The following is a 26,343-nucleotide window of genomic DNA, read 5'->3' as shown; positions in this document are numbered from 1 at the left end:
CCTTTTCTGAAACCAAACTGTCTTTCTGTTATCATACTGTGTTCTTCTAGATGATTTACCCAAGCTTTTCTTATAAGTTTTTCTAATACCTTGCTTACAACACTGGTCAGTGATACTGGTCGGTAGTTGAGTGGATTTTGTCTATTTCCTTTCTTGAATAAGGGGACAATATTTGCTTTTTCCCAAATATCAGGTAGTTTACCTTGACTCAAGGATTTCTTGAAAATTAAAAATAATGGTTTACTTAACTCCTTTGCACATTCTCGTAATACCCAACATGAAATTTCATCAGGACCACTTGCTTTTCCTCTGTCTAATCTACTTAACTCCTCCTGTATTACTTTTTCTGCTATTTGTATATCTGGTAGTATGTGTGGACATGCGTGTTCCACATAGTCCCTCTCAAAATTTTTTTCTTCTGTAAAAACTAATTGGAAATTCTTATTTAGTGCTTCACAAATATCTTTCTCTTGTGTATAAGTGATTCCCTCGTCCGTAATGGATTGTATTATATCTTTTACTTTAGTTTTGCTTCTGATATAGCTGTAAAACAGCTTTGGTTGATCACTAATTTTATTTATTATATCCTCCTCAAACTGTTTTTGGGCTTCCCCTCCTTATTCTTGTATAGTCGTTTCTTGCCTGTTTGTAATTATTATACGCCCTTTCACTATTGTGTCTTCTGTATCTATTCCACAACAAATCTCTTCTTTCTTTTGATTTTTTACATTCTGTGTGTGTGTGTGTGTGTGTGTGTGTGTGTGTGTGTGTGTGTGTGTGTGTGTGTGCCAAGTTTGGCACCATATTAGTGATGTCAACACCTGTAGCACTGATAAAGGTCCTCAGTACCGGATATACCTTTTTGAATTGCATTTATATTGGTTCTCAAGGTCATAAACAGGTTCACCTAGTGCAGAGGATTTACATCAACACTATAGGCGTTGACATCACTGATGGTGCCAAACTTGGTGAAATAGAGTACAGTTGTCACGAGAAGCTTTGGGAGTGTCACACTGCCCTTCTGTTACCAATGGGTCAATAATGATTAGGCTGGGTTGAACTGAGTGGTTTAAGTAACTGAGTTAATAATACTGAGCAGAGTATGCATCTTCGGATGAAACTAAATTTCCTAAGAAAGAAAAAAAAAAAAAGTTACTTGAGCTGAGCTTATTCCTGTTCACTTCAGTCGACTTTAATCAGCACACACACACACACACACGCACACGCACCAGTATCACTAACCAGTATTGTAAGATATTAAAAAAGCTGAAAAGTTTGGGTAAACCATCTAGAAGAACACAATATGATAACAGAAAGGCAGTTTGGTTTTAGAAAGGGAAAATCATGTGTAACTAATCTGTTACGCTACAATAACAGAGTTGCAGAAACATTACAAAAAACAGAACGATGGGTGGACAGTATCTAACTAGATTTCAAGAAAGTATTTGACAGAGTACCGCACCAAAGACTTTTATGGAAACTGTACCATCAAGGAGGAATCCATGGCAACCTATACTGTTGGATACAAGATTTTCTCAGAAAAAGGGAAATAAGAACAGTACTAAGGGGAAATTACTCATCATGGAGGGAAGTGACCAGCGGAGTTCCACAGGGCTCAATGCTGGCACCAATTATGTTTTTAGTGTATACAAATGACATAGTAACACTGGAAATGAAAGCTAAATTTGTTTGCTGATGATGCAAAAATACAAAGGAGAATTAATAACACAGCCTCTTGTAGAGAGCTACAAGAATAATTAAATAAAATAAACCATGAATGAAACGATAAATGGGAAATGGACTTCAATGTGGACAAGCGTCATGTAATTAAGTCTTTTAAAAGTGGAAAAAGACCAGATTGGGATTATAAGTTAGGAGGTAAAACCCTACACATATCAGAAACAGAGAAGGACCTAGGAGTGATTATCAATAACAGACTATCTCCGGCTGACCACATCGGTGGGAAGGTACGTACGTAGGCTAACATGTATACACTGCTTGCTGATGTCAGAATAGCATTCACATACATAAATGAAGACATGTTGAGAAAGATAATAACATCATTCATCTGACCAACCTTGGAGTATGCATCAGTAATCTCAGGCCCGTAATTTTCAACAGAGTTTTTTTGGGGGGCTAGGCCAAATGCATATACCTCCGTACTACATACTTAAAATCAAATCGAAGCGCTTAAGTCTGCAGACCATCCGATATTATTCAGTTTGATTCTACCTGAAAGCTGATTTTTAATGAGGCATGTATGTTTATGGAGGTAGGTGTTTAGATTAGAGGCTTCACTTTCTGCCAGTCTGAACTTTCAGCTCAAACTGTGACTAAGTTTAATAATTTGGCCATTTTACATTTTTGTTGCACTACGCTGCACTCTTATCACAATTGTTCCTACAAACCTGCGGTAGGATTCACGTTGAAATATACCACCCTGTCTATTTTTTTGGGAATGGTAAAATAATGAAAAAATAACAACTATTATGATTTAGTTTATGATCAGTTTGAATCAAATTTAGAAATATTCGATCAAACACGAGCAGAATTTTTTGAATTTTCAACAAAGCTACCCCAAGTATTTCTTCCTTTTCATTTTAAGTTCAGCTTCATAAGCCTTCAATCTTGGCTGAAATTTTGAGAAATTAATATAAAGAAAACATTGGGGGGCTATAGCCCCCCTAGCCCTCCATAAATTACGGCCCTGTACTGTCTGGAATCCTCATCTCATGAAACATATATAAGACTGAAAAAGTTCAAAGGGCCACTACAAGATGGGTACCAAGCTCAAGGGCTCTAAGCTACGAAGAAAGAATTCAAAAATTAAGTCTGCCAACATTACAGGACAGAAGGAAAAGAGGAGACATGATTATGCTATATAAATGTGTCCCAGGGAAAGACATAATTGAGTATATAACCTATGGGGAAGCATCAGAAAGAGGACACTGCAAAAAATTACATAAAAAAAAAGGCGATAAAGGATTAAGGAAATTCAGTTTCCCAAATAGGGCAACTGATCAGTGGAATGCACTACCGAATGAAACAGTGTGCCAAAACTATTCACAAATTTAAGGATATGTATGATAAAAGTGAATTAATACACGGGACAGTAAGAGCTTGATTCATTCATGTTAAGATACAGAACAGACACACACACACACACACACACACACACACACTGCTAATCTTTTGGCAACTTGTGTATTTTGTTCTGACTAATGCCACCAGAATATGTCCGCCACAGATAAAATTCCAGACGTTATTTTTAATTGTTTATTTTTTTTAACCTCCAAATTCTGCTTTCAGGTTAGAATCTCACACCACGACAATTGATGCGTTAAAGTCGCCGTTAACCACTGCAACAAAATAACAATTTCTTTTCAAATAATTTCGACCACCAGATGTTTGGTTGGTGCTATATGCTTAGCAAAGATCCTCTGCTGTGAAGAGGTAATTTTTTGTCCCAGCACCTTGAACTGGATGGCTCTTGGTTTGTATTTTATTTATTTACTCATTTATTTTTGGGGTGGAGTTATTCGGGCCGGTTCCTAGCCTTTGGTTCATTAAAAAAAAATAAGCTTACATACTGATGCATTTATAACCGCTAAATTTCTCGCTATGTTCTTTGTCCGTCTCATACACAAATACAGTAAATAAATGTGTGTGTGTGTGTGTGTGTGTGTGTGTGTGTGTGTGTGTGTGTGTTTTATGCAAGGAGTTGGAGGTCAAAATCTGCACTTAAAAGGAAAATGTGGACTGGCTAATTACGGTGGACTGGCAGAGCCGGTCTGGCTTACACAGAACGATATATTTGGTGGACTGATGAAGTGTAGTAAAATTAGAAGGGAAGTATTATGGTGTATGGTAAGTGGTGTAGATGTGCAATGTTGAATGAGAGGTGGAATGGGATACTTTAGAGTGGGGGGTGGAGTGCGGTACTGTTGAGTGGGAGGTGCAGTAGGGTACTGTTGAGTGGGAAGCAATATGATTTGAAAGACAGTGAGAGGTGGATTAGTGTGGTGCTATGGAATGGTAGGTAGATTGGTGGAGCGAAGGATGTACAGTAGGTCTACCTGTTGGCGCGGAATGCTTTGAATGTTAAAGTTACTGCTCAACGTTAGAACGCGTATCCAGGGACCTCTGATTGTAATTTCCACAAAGCCACATCCACTTATCCACATACAGCCTACACTCACCACCTCCAGTCACCATCTTCCATAAAGACTGAGGAAACTTAAACTCTCATCTCTAATATCGTTCCCCCCCTTCCTTCTTCCTTCCGCTGTCCTTGTAATTAATATATATATATATATATATATATATATATATATATATATATATATATATATATCATCCACCCACTTAGTGTGGTGAAGTTCTGTTTTTAGGGTATCTGCACTGAGTGGCATGCCAAATGATTTCCTGTAAACCAGGAAAGCATTTACAACGCTGGGTGGTAACCCACTTAGTGTAGTGATGCTCTGTTTTAGGGTATCTCTACATTGAATGGCAAGCCAAATGATTTCCTGTAAACCAGGAAAGCACTTACACCGCTAGGTGGTAACCTTATAACCAACCAACACGTTCCCTACGTAACACAAGGGGGTTGGCGGAGGGTTAGTGCCTCTCCCCGGAAAACAACTACTTAAAAATACGAACAAGAAGCCTCGGACCAGGACTGACCAAAAGGCGACGACTAAGGACAGAACAAAGGACACGATACGGATGGCGACTTAGAATGTAAGGGGTGCAAATGATGAGGTGAAAGAAAAAGAGATTGTCCAGCTGCTTGAGGGTGCAAAAGTGGATGTATGTGGGTTAAAGGAAACTAAATGGCGAGGTGAGAGAATGGGAGTATAGATGGGGTATATGCGCTGGAGTAGGTGAGAATGAGAGGGCAAAAGAAGTGTGTATTGTTGTAACAGATGGGAGGAGAATACAAGAGCGTATGGATCAGTTGCCCCGAAGATTGTGTGGGTAAGACTGGAAGTTGGACTACAAATGTGGGCGATTGTGTGTGTCTATGCGCCAACGCAAGATCATGCAAGCAGAGTGAGAGAAGAGTTCTGGACGAATGTGGAAGCGTGCATGGACAAGTTTGATAGGAATGAGAGAGTGTTTTTGATTGGAGATATGAATGGAAAAGTAGGGAATGGGAAGGTGGGTGTAGTAGTTGATGAGTGGGGTGTGCCTGCAGAGATGGATGAGAATGGCAGTGCTTTAGTGGACATTTGTGCCGGGAGGGGGTTGGTGATAGCTAATACCCTCTTCAGGCACAAAATGATCCACAGGTATACATGGCGAGTGATGAGAAAGGTGGGTGGTGAACTCAATGAAGCAAGGCAATGATTGATTATGTGTGTGTGAATGAAAGGATGAGGTGTGTAATGGATGCAAGCGTAATATAGAGGTTGGAGGTGTGGACTTTTGGACCACCACTTGGTGATGGGCAGAACTAAAGGCCAAATATAATGGAGAAATAGAAGAAGGGAAGGACAGGAGGAAGTAGTACATAAAAGGAGAGTGGAAAAGTTACAAGAGGATGGAAAAAAGGCAGAATATAAGAGGTAAGTGAAGGAGAGATTGGGTAAATGTACATTGGAGCGGATGGGGGACGTGGAAGGTGTGTGCAAGATATTCACAGAAAAAATCTGTGCAGGATGTGAGACGGTGTGTGGGGTGAAGAGAAGACGAAAGGGGGTGCAAGGAACAGCATGGTGGACTGAAGAGGTGAGAGAGGCTGTGGCACAAAAGAAAAAAGCATACAGTGAGTGGATGAGAAACAGAGGCGTGGAGGAAATTGAGAGACGGAAGAGAGAGTTATATGTAGAGAGGAAGAGGGAGGTGAAAAGATTAGTAAGAGACAGTAAAAAGAGTGGACGAGGATTTTGGAAGTAACTTGAGTGTAAAGTGGAGGGGATGTAAGAAAATGTTCTAGAAAGAGGTAAAGAAAGTTAGACAGGGTGACAAAGAAGTTAGTTGGGAAGTGAAAGATAAAAATGGTATATTACCAGCGGAGGAGGGGGGAAAAATGAGCAGATGGAGAGAACACTTTAAGGAATTGTTGAACATAGAGAATGAAAGTAATACAAGTATAAGTGGCTGGGGAATGGCTGGGAGAAGGATGGATGTGAGAAGAGGGGAAGAAATCAGTAGGATGGAAGTTGTGGAAGCAATGAAGAAACTCATGATGGGGAAAGCCCCAGGAATTGAAGGAGCGTGTGGTGAAATGCTGATGCATGGGGGAGAGGTAGCAGTAGAATGGATGTGGTAGATGTGCAGATTGGCCTGGGAGGAAGGTAGAGTCCCGGAGGATTGGAAGTCATGTATAATTATTCCTCTGTACAAAGGAAAAGGGGAAAGGGGATTTAATCCCCGAGTTAGGCAACTATGGCCATATAGCCCCCGCTAGGTTACAGGAGCGCGCTACCACTCCCGGCACGACAGTCCCGGGCGAAGCTCAAACTCACAATTCCCCGATCATGATTCTGATGCTCAACCACTGAGCCACCATGCCCCGGAAAAGGGGAAAAAGAAGTGTGTGGTAATCATAGGGGTATCTGTCTTCTTAGTTTAATGGGAAAAGTATATGGTAGGATACTGATTGACAGAGTTAGGAAAATAAACGAGGAATTAGTTGGCGAAGAACAGGAAAGTTTTAGAAAGGGAAGAGGTTGTGTAAATCAGATATTCATTCTTAGATCTTTAGTGGAAATGTTTCTAGAGAAGAGAAAGAAGTTGTATGCAACCTTCATGGACTTGGAGAAAGCATATGACAGGGTGGATAGACAAGGATTGTAGAAAGTATTAAGAATATATGGAGTAGATGGGAAGTTGCTGAAGGCCGTGAAGATTATGTATGAAGGTGCTAAGGCTGCAGTGCGTGTGGATAGTGAACTGAGTGAAGTTTTCTATTTGAAGGTTGGATTGAAACAAGGATGTGTCATGTCTCCATGGTTGTTCAGTCTGTATATGGACGGGGTTATAAAAGAGATACAAGGTAGGGTAGTGGATGTTGGAGTGGCCCTAATGAGGGCAGTGTGTGGAAACTACCTGTAGGCTACTGTTGTTTGCAGATGATACTGTGTTGTTAAGTGAAGACGTAGGGGAGCTGCAAGGATTGGTGGATGAGTTTGGGAGAGTGTAAGAAACGGAATCTAAAGGTGAATGTGGGGAAGAGTAAAGTTATGGTCTTCGAGAGAAGTGAAATCACTAAATGTACTATGAGGCTGGATGAGGAGGAAGTGAAAAATGTGGGTGCATTTAAGTACTTGGGTAGTGTGATGGGTAAGGATGGAAGTTTAGAGGGTGAAGTGCTTAAAAGGGTGCAACAGGGAAGCAAGGTTGCTGGTTCCTTGAAAGCACTGATAAGAAACAGGGAAGTGAGTATGGAAGTGAGAGGCTACTACATGACAGTACTGTGATACCAACTCTAACGTATGGAAGTGAAGCTTGGACCTTGTTGGAGGGACAGAAGTCAAGAGTTAGAACGGTGGAAATGAGTTATTTGAGAGGAGCATGTGGAGTCACATGGAGACTGACAAATGAGGAAGTGAAGGTGCGTTGCGGTGTGGATGTGATAGGACGCGTTAGGAGAAACACACTGAGGTGGTTTGGACATGTGGAGAGGATGGAGAGCGAGAGACTGTCGAGGAGAATGTATGTGAGTGAAGTGGAGGGGGGGGAGAGAGAGGAGGAGGCCAAGGATGAGATGGAAGGATGGAGAGGTATATGAGAGAGGGGGGTGTGAGCTGGGAGCAGGGGAATGAAATGGCGGGGGACAGGGCGACATGGACGTGATTTGTTTGTGGCCACCCTTTACGGGATTAAGGCGTTATGTTGACTTTCTGTAAGTCAGTAATATATAATTATTGGTAATGGTGTTTTTCTTGAGTCCACTTCATTGAGGCACACACGCGTAGTGGTTTATAAATTACTCGCTGTGCAACTTGTAAATTATTTCCAATGTTCATGATTTTGAATGGACTTTGATAGTTATCCATGAAAATTAATGATTATGGTATTTATTTAATATTACGTACATTTGTAGGCACCACCTTCTTTTGTTGTATAAGTACTCTGTACAAAATTACAAGAATTATCATATCAAATCAATGACGGAGTCGTCCAGGGTGTGAACTGCAGTGACGGGGAATAATGTCTAGGAGCCATTGCTGTGACAGGGAACCTTCCACGGGTCTTTCTATATTATACGGGTAACGATTATATACTGACTTCCCTTCTTAGCCACCGTTATATGCACTGTAATGTACTACCCGCAGTCAGTCTCACTCATCGCTGTTTAAATAAATTCTAATGTTATATTCCTATTTTGGTGGTATAACTTTATCATTACCATTCACATCAATCCACAGCTCGGAGACAACTTAGCTGCTCAGAGCTACGTAATAAGTCAATGAATTGAACTGAAAAGTTTATTGTTGTAAAAGTCAATGTAAGGTGAATTTTAGGTTGTCGGAGCCAATGCAAATAATAATTGAAACAGTAATCAGATCATGAACGTGAAATTAGCATTAACACTAATATTCCGAGTAAAATAATATGTATGGCAAGACCCACCACCTTTTGTTGCAAAAGCTGCCTACTGTGTATCCCTTTTACAATAAATTATATGAATAGCCGAAACCATTATCACCATTCTCTCAGAACTGTCAACGAAGTCTTGTCAATGTTTACAGTTGCCATTTTTTACAAACGTTTGTATTTTCAAGGAAGTAGATATCGATGAATGTTTCACACTGTGTATTAATGAAACATTATATTACAGAAGTCTGTCGATATATATAAATATATATATAAATACCTTCGTACGGGTCAGTAGGAGGAGGAAGCTCGAAGAGTGCAGACGTGTCTGTCTTCTTCAAGTAACTTGTTGCTCTTTTTGCTTAATTTAGTATTTAATCTGTACTTAATAGTGCCGTGTGCCATGGCTTAATCTGACAGTGGCTTCTTTATAACGCCACTGATTAATAACATGGAAGTTTTGTGGTGAAATCTGCTGAGCTCTGGAAAAGTTAGGTAGGCTACTAATAAGCTAATGTTTGATGAGAAGGTCTGGTAACTTATTTGGAAGGAAAGATTGTTAAGTAGGGTAACTGTGTGATACGTGTGTAAAGGTTGCACTGTTTCACATTACCTATGTGGTGCAGCCCGTGTATAATGTAGGTAGACTACCAGTAATATGAATGTTGCATTTATAAGGGCTTTACCGGTACCGTTACTTAGTTTTGACACTACTGTGGATGGGCTTTAGATATTAATCACTGACATAGTGTCATGGGCAACTGCGGTAAAATCAGCCAGTGTGGTACTGTATTAATGTCCCCTTTACTTCCCCTAGAGAGAATTCATTGTTTCCTCTTTGCTTTGGTAACGATGGATTTAACCTATCCAAGGAAGCTCAATTTTATCATTATTTTAAATATAAAGTATAATACCAGTAATACCTTTCCTTATGTTGGGTGAAAGGCTACAGAGGTTAGGTCCTAAGAATGTTAAGGTTTAGTTTGAAAGAGAGTGATGAGGTAATTACTGATAGGTAAGTTTGTTTTAGTTTGGGTGTCCTTTTCCTTTTTTAATTATTATTCTCCTTTCAATTCAGACTCTTGTTGGGTTGCACTTCAAGGGTTCAGCCCAGTAAAAACAGTCATTTTTTACAGATGATTACTTTTATCTGAGAAAAGACTTTTCCGTAAAAATAACAAGATACACAGGAAGATCTCTGTTTTCGTGTTTTTTGAGCAGGACTAAAATGAATAATTTCCAGTTTAGAGAACAGTACAGCAAGCGCTCACATTGTCCCCGGAAGGTCCCGCTTTATGAGATTTTCGCGTTATAGAGCCAAGTGTTTACATGGTGAAGGGTTTCATGGTTCCCAAGCCAGCCCCAAGTTCATCGTTTGAGGCAGTTTCAGGGATTTTTCCTTAGACATTTACCTACCTACTAATGACTTCATTACATACAAACACTGGAGGATTCCTCACCTTGAACTGAAGAGTTATGGGCTTCCTGGGGGGAGGGGAAGTGGGGTTCCGAGGCAAGGCAGGACTCCTACTGGTCCTCAGGTGGCTAAAAAAACAAAAAAAAAAAGAGCAAAGATAATGCACAGCACATGTGAAGCCAAAGTGTGGGAAAAGGGTAAGTTCAAGTGGGACAGGAATGCTTAGAGAACTGTGACAACATTCCCTGCAGACACGTGACAGCCATATGTCACAGGCAGATGCAACCTGCTCTATGACTGTCACTTCCCGCATTGTATCCATTCCCACTGCGTTATGACAATTTTTTTTGCGTAATGACTGTTTAAGCCATAATTTGTGGCCTCAGGCCATGTAATCCATCATCACAGCGTAGTACAGTTTTCGAAAAAATGAGCAGATTTTTTTTCACCCGCATTATATGTCATTGTTGCACTTTGACCATTTCCTGGCCTCAAAAATTGCCTTTCATGTTACGTGAGGTTTGCGCACTCCATCGCGCATTAAATGAGAGCTGGCTGTATATCATATACAGTATTTGACAAATAAGGAAAATCTGATATACAATGTCCTAAATAGCAATATCCTGGTATGACAGTTTTCAGTATTTAACACCGTCTCCCAGCCACATCCCTACGTGTCAAGTGGGGTTGGTGGAGGATTAGTGCCCCTCCCTGTAAAACAGTTAACTCTAAGCCCTTGGCCACCCCATTTGGGATACATGGCGTCTGGCAATGAATGAATGAATGAACACCGTCTCCCAAAATATAATTAGTGTCTCAGTAAAATGACTGCCCTGATTTGTGGAAAACTAAGCTTGGTATAGAGCTCCTTGGGTACTGTCTATTTTAGAGCCGTTCATCGCAAATGTCAGTTGTTAGTCACAGTTGGTTAGTTTACCTGTCACTCCCGGAGTCCAGGCACTGTCCTGTCTCCCATTTGTTCATGTCAGTCTTGTGTGTCATTGTCACGGTGACAGCCTCTGGTACTCTTGTTATTCTCTAAAGTGACGAGTACTGTACATACTGACTGTATCAGCTTGTAGGAATTCCTCAACTAGTCACTAATATATCGGCTTATTGGAAACCCACAGCTGATCACCAATTTATATATCAGCATAGACGTGACTGCACTGTTCCAAGCAAGATTATCAAGATATAATGTTCCGCCAGGTCAAAGTCACTTCCGGCTGACACTCCACCAAATGTCTTCTCACACACTGGAGATGGTGGGAATCGGTGTAGATCCTGTTGAAGGAATGGTAGAGGTAATGTGTGCAGGTGACAGAAAACTGAGCAGATTTATCTCTCTTTATTGGCCACAGAAAGATACAACTGCGACACAGAGAGAGCTCAGTATAAATACGTCCCTCTCATTTGAACGATAAGTGCGTTCTGCTCTAGCTGGCCGGCTTCCCCGCTGGGAGTGGCCCTGAGGTCAGCATAAATATAGAGGTACCAAACCCCACGGACAACTGGGATTTATACATGAATTGAAGCATCACAACTTTACCAAGCACATTATACACCTCAATAAAGTAGTACTTATTACATTAAAGTATACCAATGGGGTAAATATTTCCCCAAGACATTAAACATACATACAGTTCATATTTCTCTATCGCCTTCCCTTTACCCTCATTGTTTATGACAGAAAATGCTGGGCTTTGTAAGTCTGATCGCTCATCTGTTCCCATGCCACACTTATAGTAAGATGGTGTTTGATTATCGTCACACTTTATTACACACTCGTTAATTATGTTTAAACACTGTATGTAATATGTGAAAAAAAGTGTGAGACTACAACTCATCATGGAAACAATGTCCGGCACCAGAACATGACTGATTGTCTCTGATGGACATTTGGATAGGTTGTCATTATGATGAATGTAGCTACTGGTACCGTAAAATGACGATACTGTAGGTCACTGTCCATGTTGGCCCCAGCTTGGTATTTTTGCCATAACTATGCTATACATCATGGACGCATTGCAAATGTAATGAAACTCCATGGTTTGGGAGCTCTCGTGAAGATTAAAAAAAAAGGGGGGGGATAACATACAGGTGACGCTAAATACTATATCCAAGTTAGGGAAGCTGGCTTAAGGCTTTTTGTGTATCTTGGCTATTTGCCATAATTATGCTATTACCATCACTGTCTAAGTATAAATAGAAATAAAAGAAAGACCTGAAGTGTGCCAGATCCTTATAAAATTAGTATTTTATGAATAACACAGGTATTGTACAATATACAGTATAAGATAACCACATACTTAGGTCTGCTTTACTAGTTTAGGGTGATTAGTGTGGGGTATAATATCAGTAATTTATAATTACTGATATTATACCCCGCACTAATCACCTTAAACTAGCAAAGCAGACCTAAGTTTGTGGTCATCTCATACTGTATACTGTTACAGTACCTGTATTATTAAAAGGTATGAGTATATTAAGTTGTTTCTGAGTTCCAAGGTGAAAAAATTAATTATGGTTGGTGGGTGTAGAGGGAGTCAGGGAGTGACTGATGATGGACATTGTTCAGCAGCCTCAGAGAGGACAACCTATTATGCACCAGCATGTGCTCCAATGTTGCTTCATGATTTCCTGTTGTACAATTTCTCTGTCAGTACTGTTGTACTTTAGGTGGCTGTAGACTTTCGTTAGACTGGATTTGAACTTGAGTAAGGGTAGGTAAAATTACATAAGAGTAACCCTGACTGACCCCTGGACATATCATCAGTGAGCCCATGTCATAACCATCTCCATTTCAGATTTCAATTTATGGTTGCCCTTTCACAATCACACAGTGAGTCCTTCCAACACAGTAGCGTTATGGACAAATACTGTTGTCTTAAAGCCTCTTCTATTTGTGAGGATCCATCTCAGATCACAGATCCACGGTCAGATGATGTTCTGTTTGGGCTGTTGAATTCAGATTCTTGGATCTGTCAGCCATGACTCAGCAGTATCCGTGATCTGCTGTGAACCCACCTCTCAAGTAGGGTTGAGCTGGATCATAAACAATCATTCTCCCAGCTTCCCCCAAAATTATTTTTATTTTATTGACCACTATGGCCTCCTTTTATTTATACACTGGTGTCAGGTGAAGGAGATGTACAGCAAGTACTGTACTCAAATACATCTTAGTGGTAATTGGATAACAGTACTGTATGCAGACCATGAAACATGATCGGGTGATTGGCAATATGCCTGTGTGAGATTGCCACTAGTAAAGGGTAAATTTTTGGAACTGCATCCAATTAGTAGACTGTGAAATTAATATTCTCATTAGCTACTGTGTAGCAGCTGTAGCTCAGTGAGTTGGAGCGGTCTGACCGAAGAGTCGGAGGTTCAAGTCCACCCAAGGGTCATTGGTAGACATCAGGGAGGGCATCCAGTCCAAAAGTGCTATACGCTCCAAAACCAAAGTCCTCTACCCAGGGGCAACGCTTTAGCCCGTATAGAAAAAAGGGGACACGGTCTTAAAAAAATAAAAAAAATAAATAAATAAATAAAGTTCTAAACACTTTCCCTTCTATTCGCATGTTGCAATAATGTATACTGTATTGGTACAGTAAGTAAGGCAGGAGGGGTGGGGAGTTTCTCCAGCTCCTATCTCCACCTTTTATTTCATCTATGTTAAAATTAACTAACCCAACCTAATTAACTGTGAAGTATTCATCATTCAAAGTAATACTGATCAAAGTTATGTACAGCTATTTCTCCTCTGATGGAAAGTACTGATTGAGCGAATTTGTGAATGAACAGAAGTGCATTTTCAAGTATGAAGAGATTCTGACAATAAACATAGAAATTACAATTTTTAAAGGAGATAATGGAACCTTCCAACACTGCATCATGGTGGCATCACAATTTTAAAGTGCTGAAACCAGCAGCTTAAGATTAGGTTAGGTTAGGATTAATTTGGTTAGGTAAGGTTAAGATTAGCTAGATAAGGATATGTTTGGCTAAATTAGGTTAGGTTGTGAAAATTTATTTAACTTAAGGTAAAGTACTCTAGGTATGAATAGGTTAGAATAAATGAGCTTATGATCATTTGGGTTGAGTTTGGATAAATCTACATTTATAAGGGAAGATTTGTGCCCACATGGCATTCTAAGGCGGCATTTGTCTGTCTCCAGCCCAAGGGAAACTTGAAAAAGCACTCAGGAAAAAACATGAAAGACTTTGGGGGGAAAAAATGAAGAAAAGGGAAAAATACGATGGTACCATGTCTTCTTGAAGATTATCCCTTTGGTCTATCATGCAATGTATATGGTACCTCGTCTGCCATAAAACTGATCTTGGCTTCAGTTATAGTCATATAATTTAACTAATCATATCATTATCCATGGCAAGTAGGGCCATGCAAAGCTGTGAAAAAACATCACAGGTAAGATCAGTCTCACAACCACCTATTGTTACGATCCTAAACGGATCATCCTGTTCTTTTATCACGAGCTGGAGGAGCAAAATCTGGATTCAAATCCGAACCAGATCATGATCTGCTCTGTGACCTGTGAGTGGAAACAGAAGAGGCCTTTAAGCATGTACAGAGAAACCAAGAAATGTACCAGACAGTGCCAGTTTAAGAAACAGCTATAAAAAGAACTTTCATGACTCTGATAATCCCAAGTGATTCATTTCCAAATGTGTTATGTTAGCCATGGGTATGACTTCTTTATAACAGGTTGGATTGTCAGGAAGTGCCTCTGCAGTCGGTATTTTACACTGAGAACCATGGCTGGATATACGGATTCAACAACTTGGGAGGTGAGTAGAAATTATCTACACATCTATCTATCACCAGATGCTTTAATCCTGTAAGGGGTGGCCACCAACAAATCGCCTCCATGTCCTCCTGTCCCCTGCCATTTCACTTCCTCACTTCCAGCTCACACACCGCTCTCTCACACAGAAATTGTGCATACAATTATTTGTTAGTTTATGTACGAGCAGTATGGTAATATTAATAAGCTTAAATGCCAGACTGATATTATGCCACAGGTTACCACTATTTAAGAAACCTAAGGTTGTAAAATATAATAAACATCTTTGAATTATAGTTAGGATTGGACTGCATTAATTTTTATGTCTATCCCACTCCATGGTTCTGAATGCTCTAGATCTCCTGGTTTCCTCCAGTTAGCAGCAGTTGAAACTGAATGAATTATAGTAAGCTGTCAAATGGCACAGCCTGTTTCACAATGTGACAGGCTGCTCAACCATCAGCAGTTCTGTAACCTGAGATGTCAGTCTGCAACTGCTTGGCTAGAACTGGATTATTCAGAAACTTACCCCCACTGTAATGAACAGATAAAATTGTATAAAGCAGATGTGGTACATAGTTGTACAGTACTATATAAACAGTACTAATTTATGTATACAGTACCTAGATTAATGGACTCAGACTGATAAACCAATTTTTAGATTGGATCTTGTTGCACTGATTAACGGGGTGTGTGTTCACACTCACCAGTAACTATTTTTTAATGGTTATACAACTAGTATTGTATAACCGGTATGGTACTGATCATATCAGTTGAGAACTTACTAAAAGTATAACACACTTGTTAGGTGCCTATAATTTTTCCCAATCTTCTTAGCTGAAATCAGATGGCATCATAAAATTTGTGCCATTTCCTTTTCAGGCATGGTTGGAATCACTAGAGGTACTGTGGAACAACACTTCTTTGCCATTTGTTTTGTCTGTGCTGGGATCTGTGGCTGTCATTTTAGCCACATGGATTATGTTGAAGGATAATACACCTCACCATGACCAAAGCACACCATGTCAGCAACAGCATGAAAAAGAGGTACTAAAAGAGTGTGAGGATGAAGATGTGATGAAGGCCCAAGACACAGGAAATGGATCCAAAGAACTATTGGTAAAGGAATGACCATTATTTGTGTGTGTGTGTGTGTGTGTGTGTTGCATACATGCATGGTGTGTGCCAGAGATGGAATCACCACTGTGTTGTACACTGATCATAGTTATAAACACAGGTGAAATGCCCAAACTTAATAAAAACCTGAAATTAGTAATGGTCCATGCTTCAGTGTTCACCACATTTCCCTGAATCAGTACTCGGACCTCTTACATCTGTCATGTCAGGTTATGCTAATCATTAGGAAGTCAATGGAAGTCAATACATAATTTTTGGTAGTCTCTGAGGATAAGTGAACCTAATTTTTATCTATCTATCTATCTATCTATAGCCCGACGCCCTAATCCCGCAAAGGGTGGCCGCAGACAAAACTCCTCCAAGTCACTCTGTCACCCACCATTTGACTCCCCTCCCCCCAACTCACCCCCCCCTCCCTCATATACCTCTCAACTCCATCCCTCCACCTCATCCTCGGTCTACCCCTCCCTCTCCCTCCCTCCACCTCGCCTACATACACCCTCTTAGTCAGTCTTTCATTCTCCATTCTCTCCACATGTCCAAACCACCTCAGTGTATTTCTCCTAATCTTTTCAACCACATCCACATCTACCCCACAACGTTCCTTCACTTCTTCATTCGTCAACCTGTCCCTCCACGTCACTCCACATGCTCCTCTCAAGTAACTCATTTCCACTACTCTCACTCTTGACTTGTTCCCCTCTTGCAAGGTCCACGCCTCGCTTCCATACGTCAGGGTAGGGATCACAATACCATCATGCAGTGCCTTCTTAACTTCCATACTCACCTCCCTATTTCTCATCACTGCTTTCAGTGTACCAACAACCTTTCTTCCCTGCTGTACCCTTTCACGTACTTCATCCCCCAAAGTTCCATCCTTACTCATCACACTACCCAAGTACTTGAATGCACTCACATTCTCCATATCCTCACCATCCAACCTCACTGCACACTCTGTGACTTCATTCCTCTCAAACACCATAACTTTACTTTTGTTTACATTAACTTTCAGCTTCCTCCTCCTACACACTGTCCCAAATTCATTCACCAAACCTTGCAACTCCCATTCATCTTCACTCAACAATACTGTATCATCAGCAAACAGCAACACCGGAAGCTTCCAAATCTCACCCTCATTCATTAAGGCCACCCCCACATCCACTGCCCTACCTTGCACCTCCTTTACAACCCCATCCATATATATATTAAACAGCCATGGAGACATCACACACCCCTGTTTCAGTCCCACATTGAGATCAAAGAACTCACTCAGCTCACCATCCACTCGCACCGTAACCCTAGCTCCCTCGTACATACTCTTCACAGCACTCAACAATTTCCCCTCCACCCCATATATTCTTAATACCTTCCACATACCTTGCCTATCTATTCTGTCATAAGCTTTCTCCAAGTCCATGAAGGCAGCATACACTTTCCTTCCCTTCTCTAGATACTTCTCCACTAAACATCTTAGAACAAATATCTGATCTACACACCCTTTTCCCTTCCTAAATCCCCCTTGTTCTTCTCCAACTAGCTCCTCTGTCATATGCCTAACCCTATCAATGAGTATTCTACCATATATTTTACCAGTCACACTAAGAAGGCAAATACCCCTATGGTTACCACATACTTCTCTCTCCCCTTTTCCTTTGTACAGAGGAACAATTATACCTGATTTCCAGTCCTCTGGAACCCTTCCCTCTTCCCAAGCCAATCTACACAACTTCCATATCCACTCCACAACAATCTCACCCCCATACCTAAGCATTTCACCACACACTCCATCAATTCCTGGGGCCTTTCCCAGCTTAATCTTCTTCATCGCTTCCACTACTTCCGACCTACTGATCTCTTCCTCCCTCCTCTCATCTCTTCTTCTCCCAGCCATTCCCCAACCACTTATACTCACACTGCTCTCACTCTCTACATTCAACAAATCCTCAAAGTGCTCCTTCCATCTCCTCAATTTCTCTCTCTTCTCCACCAACAATCTATTATTCCTATCTTTCACTCCCCTACTATTTCCCCTTTCACACTGCCTTACTTTCTTTACCTCCTTCCAAAACAATTTCTTACTCTCCCTCCATTTCACACTCAGATTCCTCCCAAACTCTTCATCCACTTTCTTCTTACTCTCCTTCACCAGTCTCTTAACCTCCCTTCTCCTGCTCACATATACCTCTCTCTTCTCTCTCTCATCTTCTCCCCTACCTCTACTCGCCAACCATTCACCATATGCCTTCTTCTTTTGTTCCACAGCTCGTTTCACCTCATCATTCCACCATGCTGTCCCTTGCACACCCTTGCATCTCCTCCTCACTCCACAAACCGCCTCACACGCTGCGCTTATCTCTTCCGTGAATATCTTACATACGTCTTCCACCCCTTCCATCTGCTCTAGCTCATACCTTCCCAATCTTTCTTCCACTATGCTCTTATACTCTGTCCTTTTCTCACTATCTTGCAATTTCTCCACTCTTCTCACAGGAGCTGCTTCCTCCTGTCTTCTACTAAGATATTAAAAGAATAATGAATTACTTTTTATTCCTTGCTCCTTTGTCAGTTCCATTTCCTTACTAGATGAACAAAAACTTAGAATATTAATGTACTTTAAGGAAAATGTGATAAAGTCCTGCACTGGTATGCCATGTATAATTCTGAATTGCCTGGTATTTAGTCAATACCAGCAGAGGTTTATCAGTGCTGCTATGACTCAAGAATGTATATGTAAATGAAACTTTTCTTTTACCTTGTTCAGTATATGCTTGTAAAAAAGGATTCATGGAGACAGAGGACAGCAGTATGTGAATCTCTTAAGAAGCATATCTGTACTCTGAGATATACAAACATTTCTATGTGTATTTAAAGGGCAGCAATAGTGGTCTAGTGGTTCAAAAGTATGCCTTTCACTGTAATGGACCAGGAATAAAATCTTAGTTAGGACACATATTTAAATGGAAGTGGTAGCACTGTTCATTCATACTCCAAGTTTGCCAGCATGTTTTGTGATGCAGATTCACACTCACAAGTGCTGGCTCTCCAGTGGCTGGGAAGATATCACCATCCACAGTCACCTCTCCCCTTGTATATTTCACCACCCAGTCGCCTCACCCCTTGCATATTTCACTGCCCAGTCACCTCTCCCCTTGTATATTTCACTGCCTAGTCACCTCTCCCCTTGCATATTTCACTGCCCAGTCACCTCTCCCCTTGTATATTTCACTGCCTAGTCACCTCTCCCCTTGCATATTTCACTGCCCAGTTACCTCTCCCCTTGCACATTTCACTGCCCAGTCACCTCTCCCCTTGCGTATTTCACTGCCCAGTCACCTCTCCCCTTGCATATTTTACTACTCAAACAACTCTCCCCTGCACATTTCACCACCTACCCACCTCTCCTTGCACATTTGACTATGCAGTCACCTCTCCCCTTGCACATTTCATCATCCACAGTCACAGTTCCCCCTGTCCATTTCACCATCCAGTCATTACTACCCTGCACATTTCACCATCAGTCATCACTCTTGCTCATTTCACCATCCACAGTCACCTCTCCCTCCTGTACATTTCACCATCCAATCACCTCACCCTACATGTATTACCTTCCACAGTCATCACTCCCCCTGCACATTTCATCGTCCAGTCAACTCTCCCCTTGTACATTTTGTCATCCACATTTGCCTTTCCATCTATACATTTCACTATTCACATTCACCTCTCCCTCCATGCACTGTTCACTATCGACATTCACCTTTCCTTCTTTACATTTCATTATCCACATTCACCTCTCCCTTCATGCATTCAACTCTCCCTCCATGCATTTCATTATCCACATTCACCTCTCTCTCCATGCAGTTCACTATCCACATTCACATCTCCAGCAGTACATTTCATCATCCACAGTCAACTCTACCACTGCACTTTTCACTATCAATATTCCTCTCTCCCTCAATACTCTAAATTATTCATCAATATCAGTGTATCAGGCACGGAATGGCAGAAGGCAGGAACCACCTTCTTTACAGATCAATAGCCCCACAAAAATCCTTGAATCTGTAGCCCACATGTTGATTGCCCTCTGAAGCATTTTGAAGCTGCTGCAACAAATATACTTAGCTTTGAACTGGATCAGGGGGAACACTGGCATGAGTATGTATGACTTCTATAAGCTATTTTGAAATGTATGATATAAAGCCAGGTGTGTGTGTGTGTGTGTGTGTGTGTGTGTGTGTGTGTGTGTGTGTGTGTGTGTGTGTGTGTGTGTGTGTGTGTGTGTGTGTGTGTGTGTGTGTGTGTGTTGGTTGTGTGTGTGTGTGTGTGTGTGTGTGTGTTGGTTGTGTGTGTGTGTGTGTGTGTGTGTGTGTGTGTGTGTGTTGGTTGTGTGTGTGTGTGTGTGTGTGTGTGTTGGTTGTGTGTGTGTGTGTGTGTGTGTGTGTGTGTGTGTGTGTGTGTGAGAGAGAGAGAGAGAGACTTAGCTACAGGTATTGGAGGTATTGATTGTCTGTCTTTAGCTCCAGGAAATTAAATATAATGATTTTCTGATTAGTGTAGCTGTGGCCTTGTGTAACATGCTATCAACCATTCTGCCTTGTATGTTAAGGTACAGTTTTCTTAGTACTAGCCTATTCTACCATCAGAGATCCCAGAAAGAATAATGGAAGAACTGTGAGGTTAGCTAACATCATCACCTTCAACACCCTACTGCCCTACTCTGATATGCTGACAAGTAACCTGTTCCATCCAGTCCCAGCAGGTATATGGTACCAATTTCACCTCTTCATTTTGGTACCTGTTTGTCCCTTCCTCTCACTTCATCTCTGGTCCACTATAACCGATATATCAAATATGAATTATATAATTGTTTCTGCGTATGTACCTGTTATGTTGCCCTTTGAAGCTATGTTTTGTATAAGTAATTTTTGGTCATACAGGATGTGAAGCAGGTTGTGGGTCCAGGAAGGAGACGAGAACTTGAATCCTTTGAATCAAATATGACTGAGCAGCAGCGTGCAGCAGAGAGAGAGTAAGTACGACATACCTCACTATCTTTGCAACAGTCTGAAAGTGACCTAAGGCAACTTAAACTGAGATGAATGAATCTCAAAAAACTTGAAGGAATGTACATTGTACATAAAGTGGCAGATTATATACGGTACTTAGAGTTGTGGATTATAACCTAACTGTGTCAAATGAGTCGGATGGCTTTGAACTGACCTGTTTATTTAATTGCATTTTATGTAACAAAATAGACCAAAGTGGTCTTGGTCCAGTAACAAAATAGACCAGAGTGGTCTTGGGCCAGGCTGATGTATACTGTATGACAGGAATGGATCTAAGGTGATCTGAAAATTATGTGAACTGATATGAACTGACTTGAAAGTACCCTGATGACCTTAACCACCCTTATGGGCTAAAAATTACTGTACCTGACTGAGAAGTGATTTTGTGGACCTTTACTAAATGTAGTCGTAATTAAAATTTTTATAGACTTAGCCTAAGTGGACTTCAGGTATCCTTATGAGACATCAATGAGTGGCCTGAATTAACCTAAATATACCTGCAGTGAAGACAAACAGGAGCTGCAAGGCTTGGTGAATGAGTTTGGGAGAGTGCGTAAGAAACGGAATCTAAAGATGAATGTAAGGAAGAGTAACGTTATGTTCTTCGAGAAAAATGAAGCCACTGAATGTACAATGAGGCTGGATGAGGAGGAAATGAAAAATGTGAGTGCATTTAAGTACTTGGGTAGTGTGATAAGTAAGGATGGAAGTTTAGAGGAAGAAGTGCTTGAAAGGGTACAACAAGGAAGAAAGGTTGCTGGTTCTTTGAAAGCAGTGATAAGAAACAGGGAAGTGAGCATGGAAGCAAAAAAGTCATTGCATGACAGTATAATGATACCAACATTTTAACATATGGAAGTGGACCTTGCTGGAGGGACACAAGTCAAGAGTGAGAGCAGTGGTAATGAGTTATAAGAGAGGAGCATGTGGAGTCACATGGAGAGACAGACTGACAAATGAGGGAGAGAGGGAGTATTGTGGTGTGGATGTGGATGTGATAGGATGTGTTAGGAGACATACACTGAGGTGGTTTGGCCATATGGAGAGGATGGAGAACGAGAGACTGATGAGGAGAGTGTATGTGAATGAAGTGGAGGAGGGGAGTGGGAGGCCAAGGATGAGATGAAGGGATGGAGTGGAGAGGTATATGAAAGAGGGGTGTGTGAGCTGGAAGCAGGACAGTGAAACTGGGGGGGAGAGGGTGACATGGAGGCGATTTGTTTATGGCCACCTCTTACGGGATTAAGGCATCTGGCAATAGATAGAGATAAATGGAAGTAGATTTGATGACAGATATAATCACTGACATCCTTATCATCATCTTGACCTCTTCTACCAATTCAAACCTGAGATAAGGCAGGGTCCAGAAAAATCCATGCATCATCCAGTCCTATGTTGCCCCATGAGGAGTGTAGGAGCCTAGGGCTAGACAAGTTGGTCCTAACATTTAAGATGAGAGTCACCAGCCTGACTGATCCCCGAGTGGCATTACGTGGGCAATAAACCCCAACCACCTCTTGGATATAAACCTACACAGGCTCAATCCGATTGGAGCACCTTAATTATCTACTAAGCCACCAGGTGCCATAACTTGGTTAAAACCCAGTGTAGTGGTTAAAACCCAGTGTAGTAAATGGTTTCCTGGTGTACAGAAAACCATTTGGCTTGTCACTTCGTGTAGAGTCACCCATAGGCAGAAGGAAGAGGAAAAAATGAAGGAAAGAGAGATAAAAGAGAAAGTGTAAAGTCACCCATTAAAAAAAAAAAAAAAAAAAAAAAAAAAAATCGGCAATATGCCCAAAGAAAAGTGCCACACACTCAACACTCACTCACTCACCATTCAAGCCTGCAGAATCCTGACTCCTTATGGGAATAACCTTCCACACATAGGTACTTCAAGTCCCTTGTCATTCACTCCTCTATATAAAATTCATGCAACTAGCTTGATCCCTTGTCAGCTGCCTCATCAACCTCCATACCTTGTTTTCTCACACACTCATTTACCATGTCTGTCCACCTTCTTGGTCTTCCACACCACCTCCCACCTTCAGACTCACTCTCATATACCATTATCACCACCTCATTTACAATTGTTCTCTACATGTTACCAGCTGTTAAAAATAGGGGGTTCAAATGACTAAAAAGTACTGAATGGAACTCATCATCATCCAGACTTTCTTTCCCACCCTAGGGAAGGATGATGAGTAGCAACGTCCAGGCAGCCTGAATTTGCCCAATCCAATGGGCTTCGCTTCCATTCACTCACCATTCAAGCCCCCCAGAATCCTGGCTTTATCTTATATGCCAAAAACATTCACCACAGTCTGTAGCTTCACATAAACGTATCCGATAGAGTCAGTCCGAATGCTGTCTCGTTAAAAAGGGGTGCCAAAGCCCTGATCATGCACTTCTCCTCACAATATTTGTCCAGCCAGCTCGATCTCTTGTCAGTCCCCTAGCCTCACCGACTTCCAAACTTCTCTTCCTCACACACTCATCCATCATATCCCTCCACCTTCTCCTTGGCCTACCTCGCCTCCTCCCTCCTTCAGATTCGCTCAGATATACTAATGGAACTAAACTGAACTATACTTAATGGAACTATATGGGTCAAATAGTTTTAGTTTAAACTAACCTAAACATCCCTGAGTGGATCTGAATTTATTTAACTGAACTTGAAATAACCTGAATGAACCTGAATTTACCCAGTGAACAGAACTGTGTGTGTACGGTGTGATGAACTTGAAGCGTTTTGAAGAAACTTGAAATTTGCTTGATATAATTTGAATTGACCTAACCAGACCTGAAGTTTTTAAATCACCCTAATTGACTGAAGTGGATCTGAATAGATGGAAGAGGAATTAAACTGGTTTGTATGACTGAGAAATGGCTTGTCTTGGCGAGAATGCTTGTTAGTCTGAAATGGCCTGAATCAGCCACCTGTCTGATGTATTAGGTTATGCAGGAAAATTTTGGGGCATTTCAGTTGTTTGGACCGTTACAGCAGTTGATGGTTGTGCTGGCACAACTCAGATATGTGATCAGTGAACGTACGTATTATTATTATTAGGGTATTATTAGTTTATATATTTATTTATTACTGTATTTTTTTCATTCTCATTTTAAATGTCAGGACCTTGCCTAGCCCCGGGCTCCTATGCCCCTCATAGGGCAACACAGGATTGGATTATGGATGGATGGATATATATATTTATTTTTCTTCAGAGCTCAGTCACAGCAGTTGGCAGCCATTTTCAAGATGATGCAAGAGCAGGAAGAAAAGTTTGGTGAGACAACGATAGATGACATAAAGGACCAGATGAAGCTCTACTGTGGTTAACTGAAGCAGACGGTCTTTTCCCACCTTCCCTTTTGCAGTCTTTATTTGTATCCTCCTGTCACATCCTTCTCCCCCCCCTTCCCCCAACACTTAATTTCTTTATTTTGAGAATTTACTGTATCATAAGGCATATACTTCACATTTCCTTTTTACATTAATCCTGTTACCACTGATGCAATGATAAAGAGTGTGAGCACAAATAATGCACTGCAAGACAATACTATTAGTACTATAGGGTATCGTTACTTTTCTTTATATACTGAATACAGTACAATAAAATACTATTAGTACTACATCTTTACTTTGTCTTATATACTGAGTGCAGTACAGTCTCGGAATAAGGAAGTAACCGGTGCCAATAAACAGCATTGCTAGAATCTAGAAACCTGTACTCACAAGTATAATTGTTGAATGATTTTTAATCCCTTCACCCTATGGAGTCTCTCCCAAGCTGAATACTGTCGGGCAGAAACTAACCCCTTTCCTAGGTTGGAAATAGTGATTTGAATGATGATGATGATAATTACCCAGAATAAAATACAAAGTACATCCTGTGCTGAAGGGGTTAGTTGTGATTACTTATGCAAATAATATGGTCCTTTACACCAAGAACTGTATCCTCATTGGATAAAGAGGCCCCCTATCTCCCCCTAACAGTTTATTTTCCAAACTGCCCATCATTATACTTTTTTGTTGTTTTTTTATATATATTTAATGTCAACATAGATTGAATAACTCACAAAAATATATTAATGGCGCAGATACAGAAACAAACTGGTAAGGAAGAGATGTTGGTAAGCTTCCTAACCACATGAGAACATTGCCCCAAGTGGTCTCTCCTAAGCTGAATAAAACTGTCTAATGGTGCCTGAATAAAACATGAAATGTGTCCTTAGGGTGCAGGGGATAAGGAGACCTTCATATTTATAACGATGTACTGGAAATGCATCCATTTCACTCAGATTTTACACCTAACTTCTGTCTGATCATGCATTTGTTAACATGGTTACCTCCTTTCTACAGAGGTTAGGGGGGGGGAAAAAAGAGAAAGAGGAGGAGAAATTGGTAAGCAAACAGCTGTATAAGTGAGGTGATCTAAAGTTTTCATTCTGATGAAATCCCTCGGTTCCAGACTTTCTGAACTGGATGACTTAGAAAACAACGTCCATTTATACCTTCATCACCAAGTTTCCCTAAACTGAGTAAAATCATCTGGCAGCAGTAAGAATAAACTTAGTAGTACTGCATGAATCACGCGGAGTGGATTAATAAATAAATAAATGCAAAACTAAGTATTGTACCTGTCCAAGGAAAATACTAAGAAAGGTAAATGACTGTACTGTATTTAGTATATGAAGAGAGATTACAAAACTAATAGTGTGAGTGCCATAAATTCTACACATGTCTAGCACAATTAATTACAGTAGACCCTTGATTTAACGTATCTCAATAGACCTGATATACGATTTAATGGACACTGAGAAGGTCACTACGTCCACTGGCTATAATGAACAATATCTGTTACATGAGCCGTATTAGGTCGCAGTACTGTACTTGCATTTCCTACCCTTTTTATTCCAGTCTAGCCTGAAATTGTCCTCTCCCCATTGTGACTGCTGAGTTGTCATAAGACTAAGGTAACACAGTAGTGTACTAGTCATGAAGAAGTGTAATGACAAGAATGTGAAATAAACTAAAGGGCAAAACTGTGGGCCACGTTCATGTAAAATCGTATAGTTTTCGTTTTTAGTACAAGAATATGCTATTGTACTCATTTATATTTTCAAACATGAAATCCCACCTCATTTGGGAGACTATTGGATATACAGTAACGGATTATTGGCTTTATCGGATTAGGCTCCACCCCCTCTCCCCTCAATTACTCCATTATGGAGAGGGTCTGCTGTGTTGAAGTTAACTGATATTCACTAGTTTTCCCCAGCATGTAATTCTAGATATATATACAGTAAGTGTATCATATACAAAAGGTGACATGAGATGTTATTATATATTTAAGTGTACAGGGCACTAGTC

The 26,343-nt window shown here is 40.8% G+C and overlaps 1 protein-coding gene across 1 annotated transcript; it reads left to right on the top strand.

Moving 5' to 3' along the window:
* The first annotated feature begins 8,856 nt into the window (after nucleotides 1-8,856).
* Nucleotides 8,857-24,615, top strand: LOC145403984 (uncharacterized). Its single transcript, XM_080275587.1, has 5 exons — nucleotides 8,857-8,888; nucleotides 14,691-14,773; nucleotides 15,652-15,888; nucleotides 20,841-20,932; nucleotides 24,195-24,615. Exons 2-5 carry the CDS (start codon nucleotides 14,741-14,743, stop codon nucleotides 24,307-24,309), a joined length of 477 nt encoding a protein of 158 aa, XP_080131713.1. The 5' UTR covers nucleotides 8,857-8,888; nucleotides 14,691-14,740; the 3' UTR covers nucleotides 24,310-24,615.
* Nucleotides 24,616-26,343: the final 1,728 nt, after the last annotated feature.

Source organism: Coenobita brevimanus, chromosome 62 (assembly GCF_032717465.1).
Source record: "Coenobita brevimanus isolate Jiangsu-jjx chromosome 62, ASM3271746v2, whole genome shotgun sequence".
In the NCBI taxonomy this organism is placed as follows: domain Eukaryota; kingdom Metazoa; phylum Arthropoda; class Malacostraca; order Decapoda; family Coenobitidae; genus Coenobita; species Coenobita brevimanus.
The sequence above is the reverse complement of the archived record's forward strand: the minus strand, read 5'-3'. Positions and strand labels throughout refer to the sequence as shown.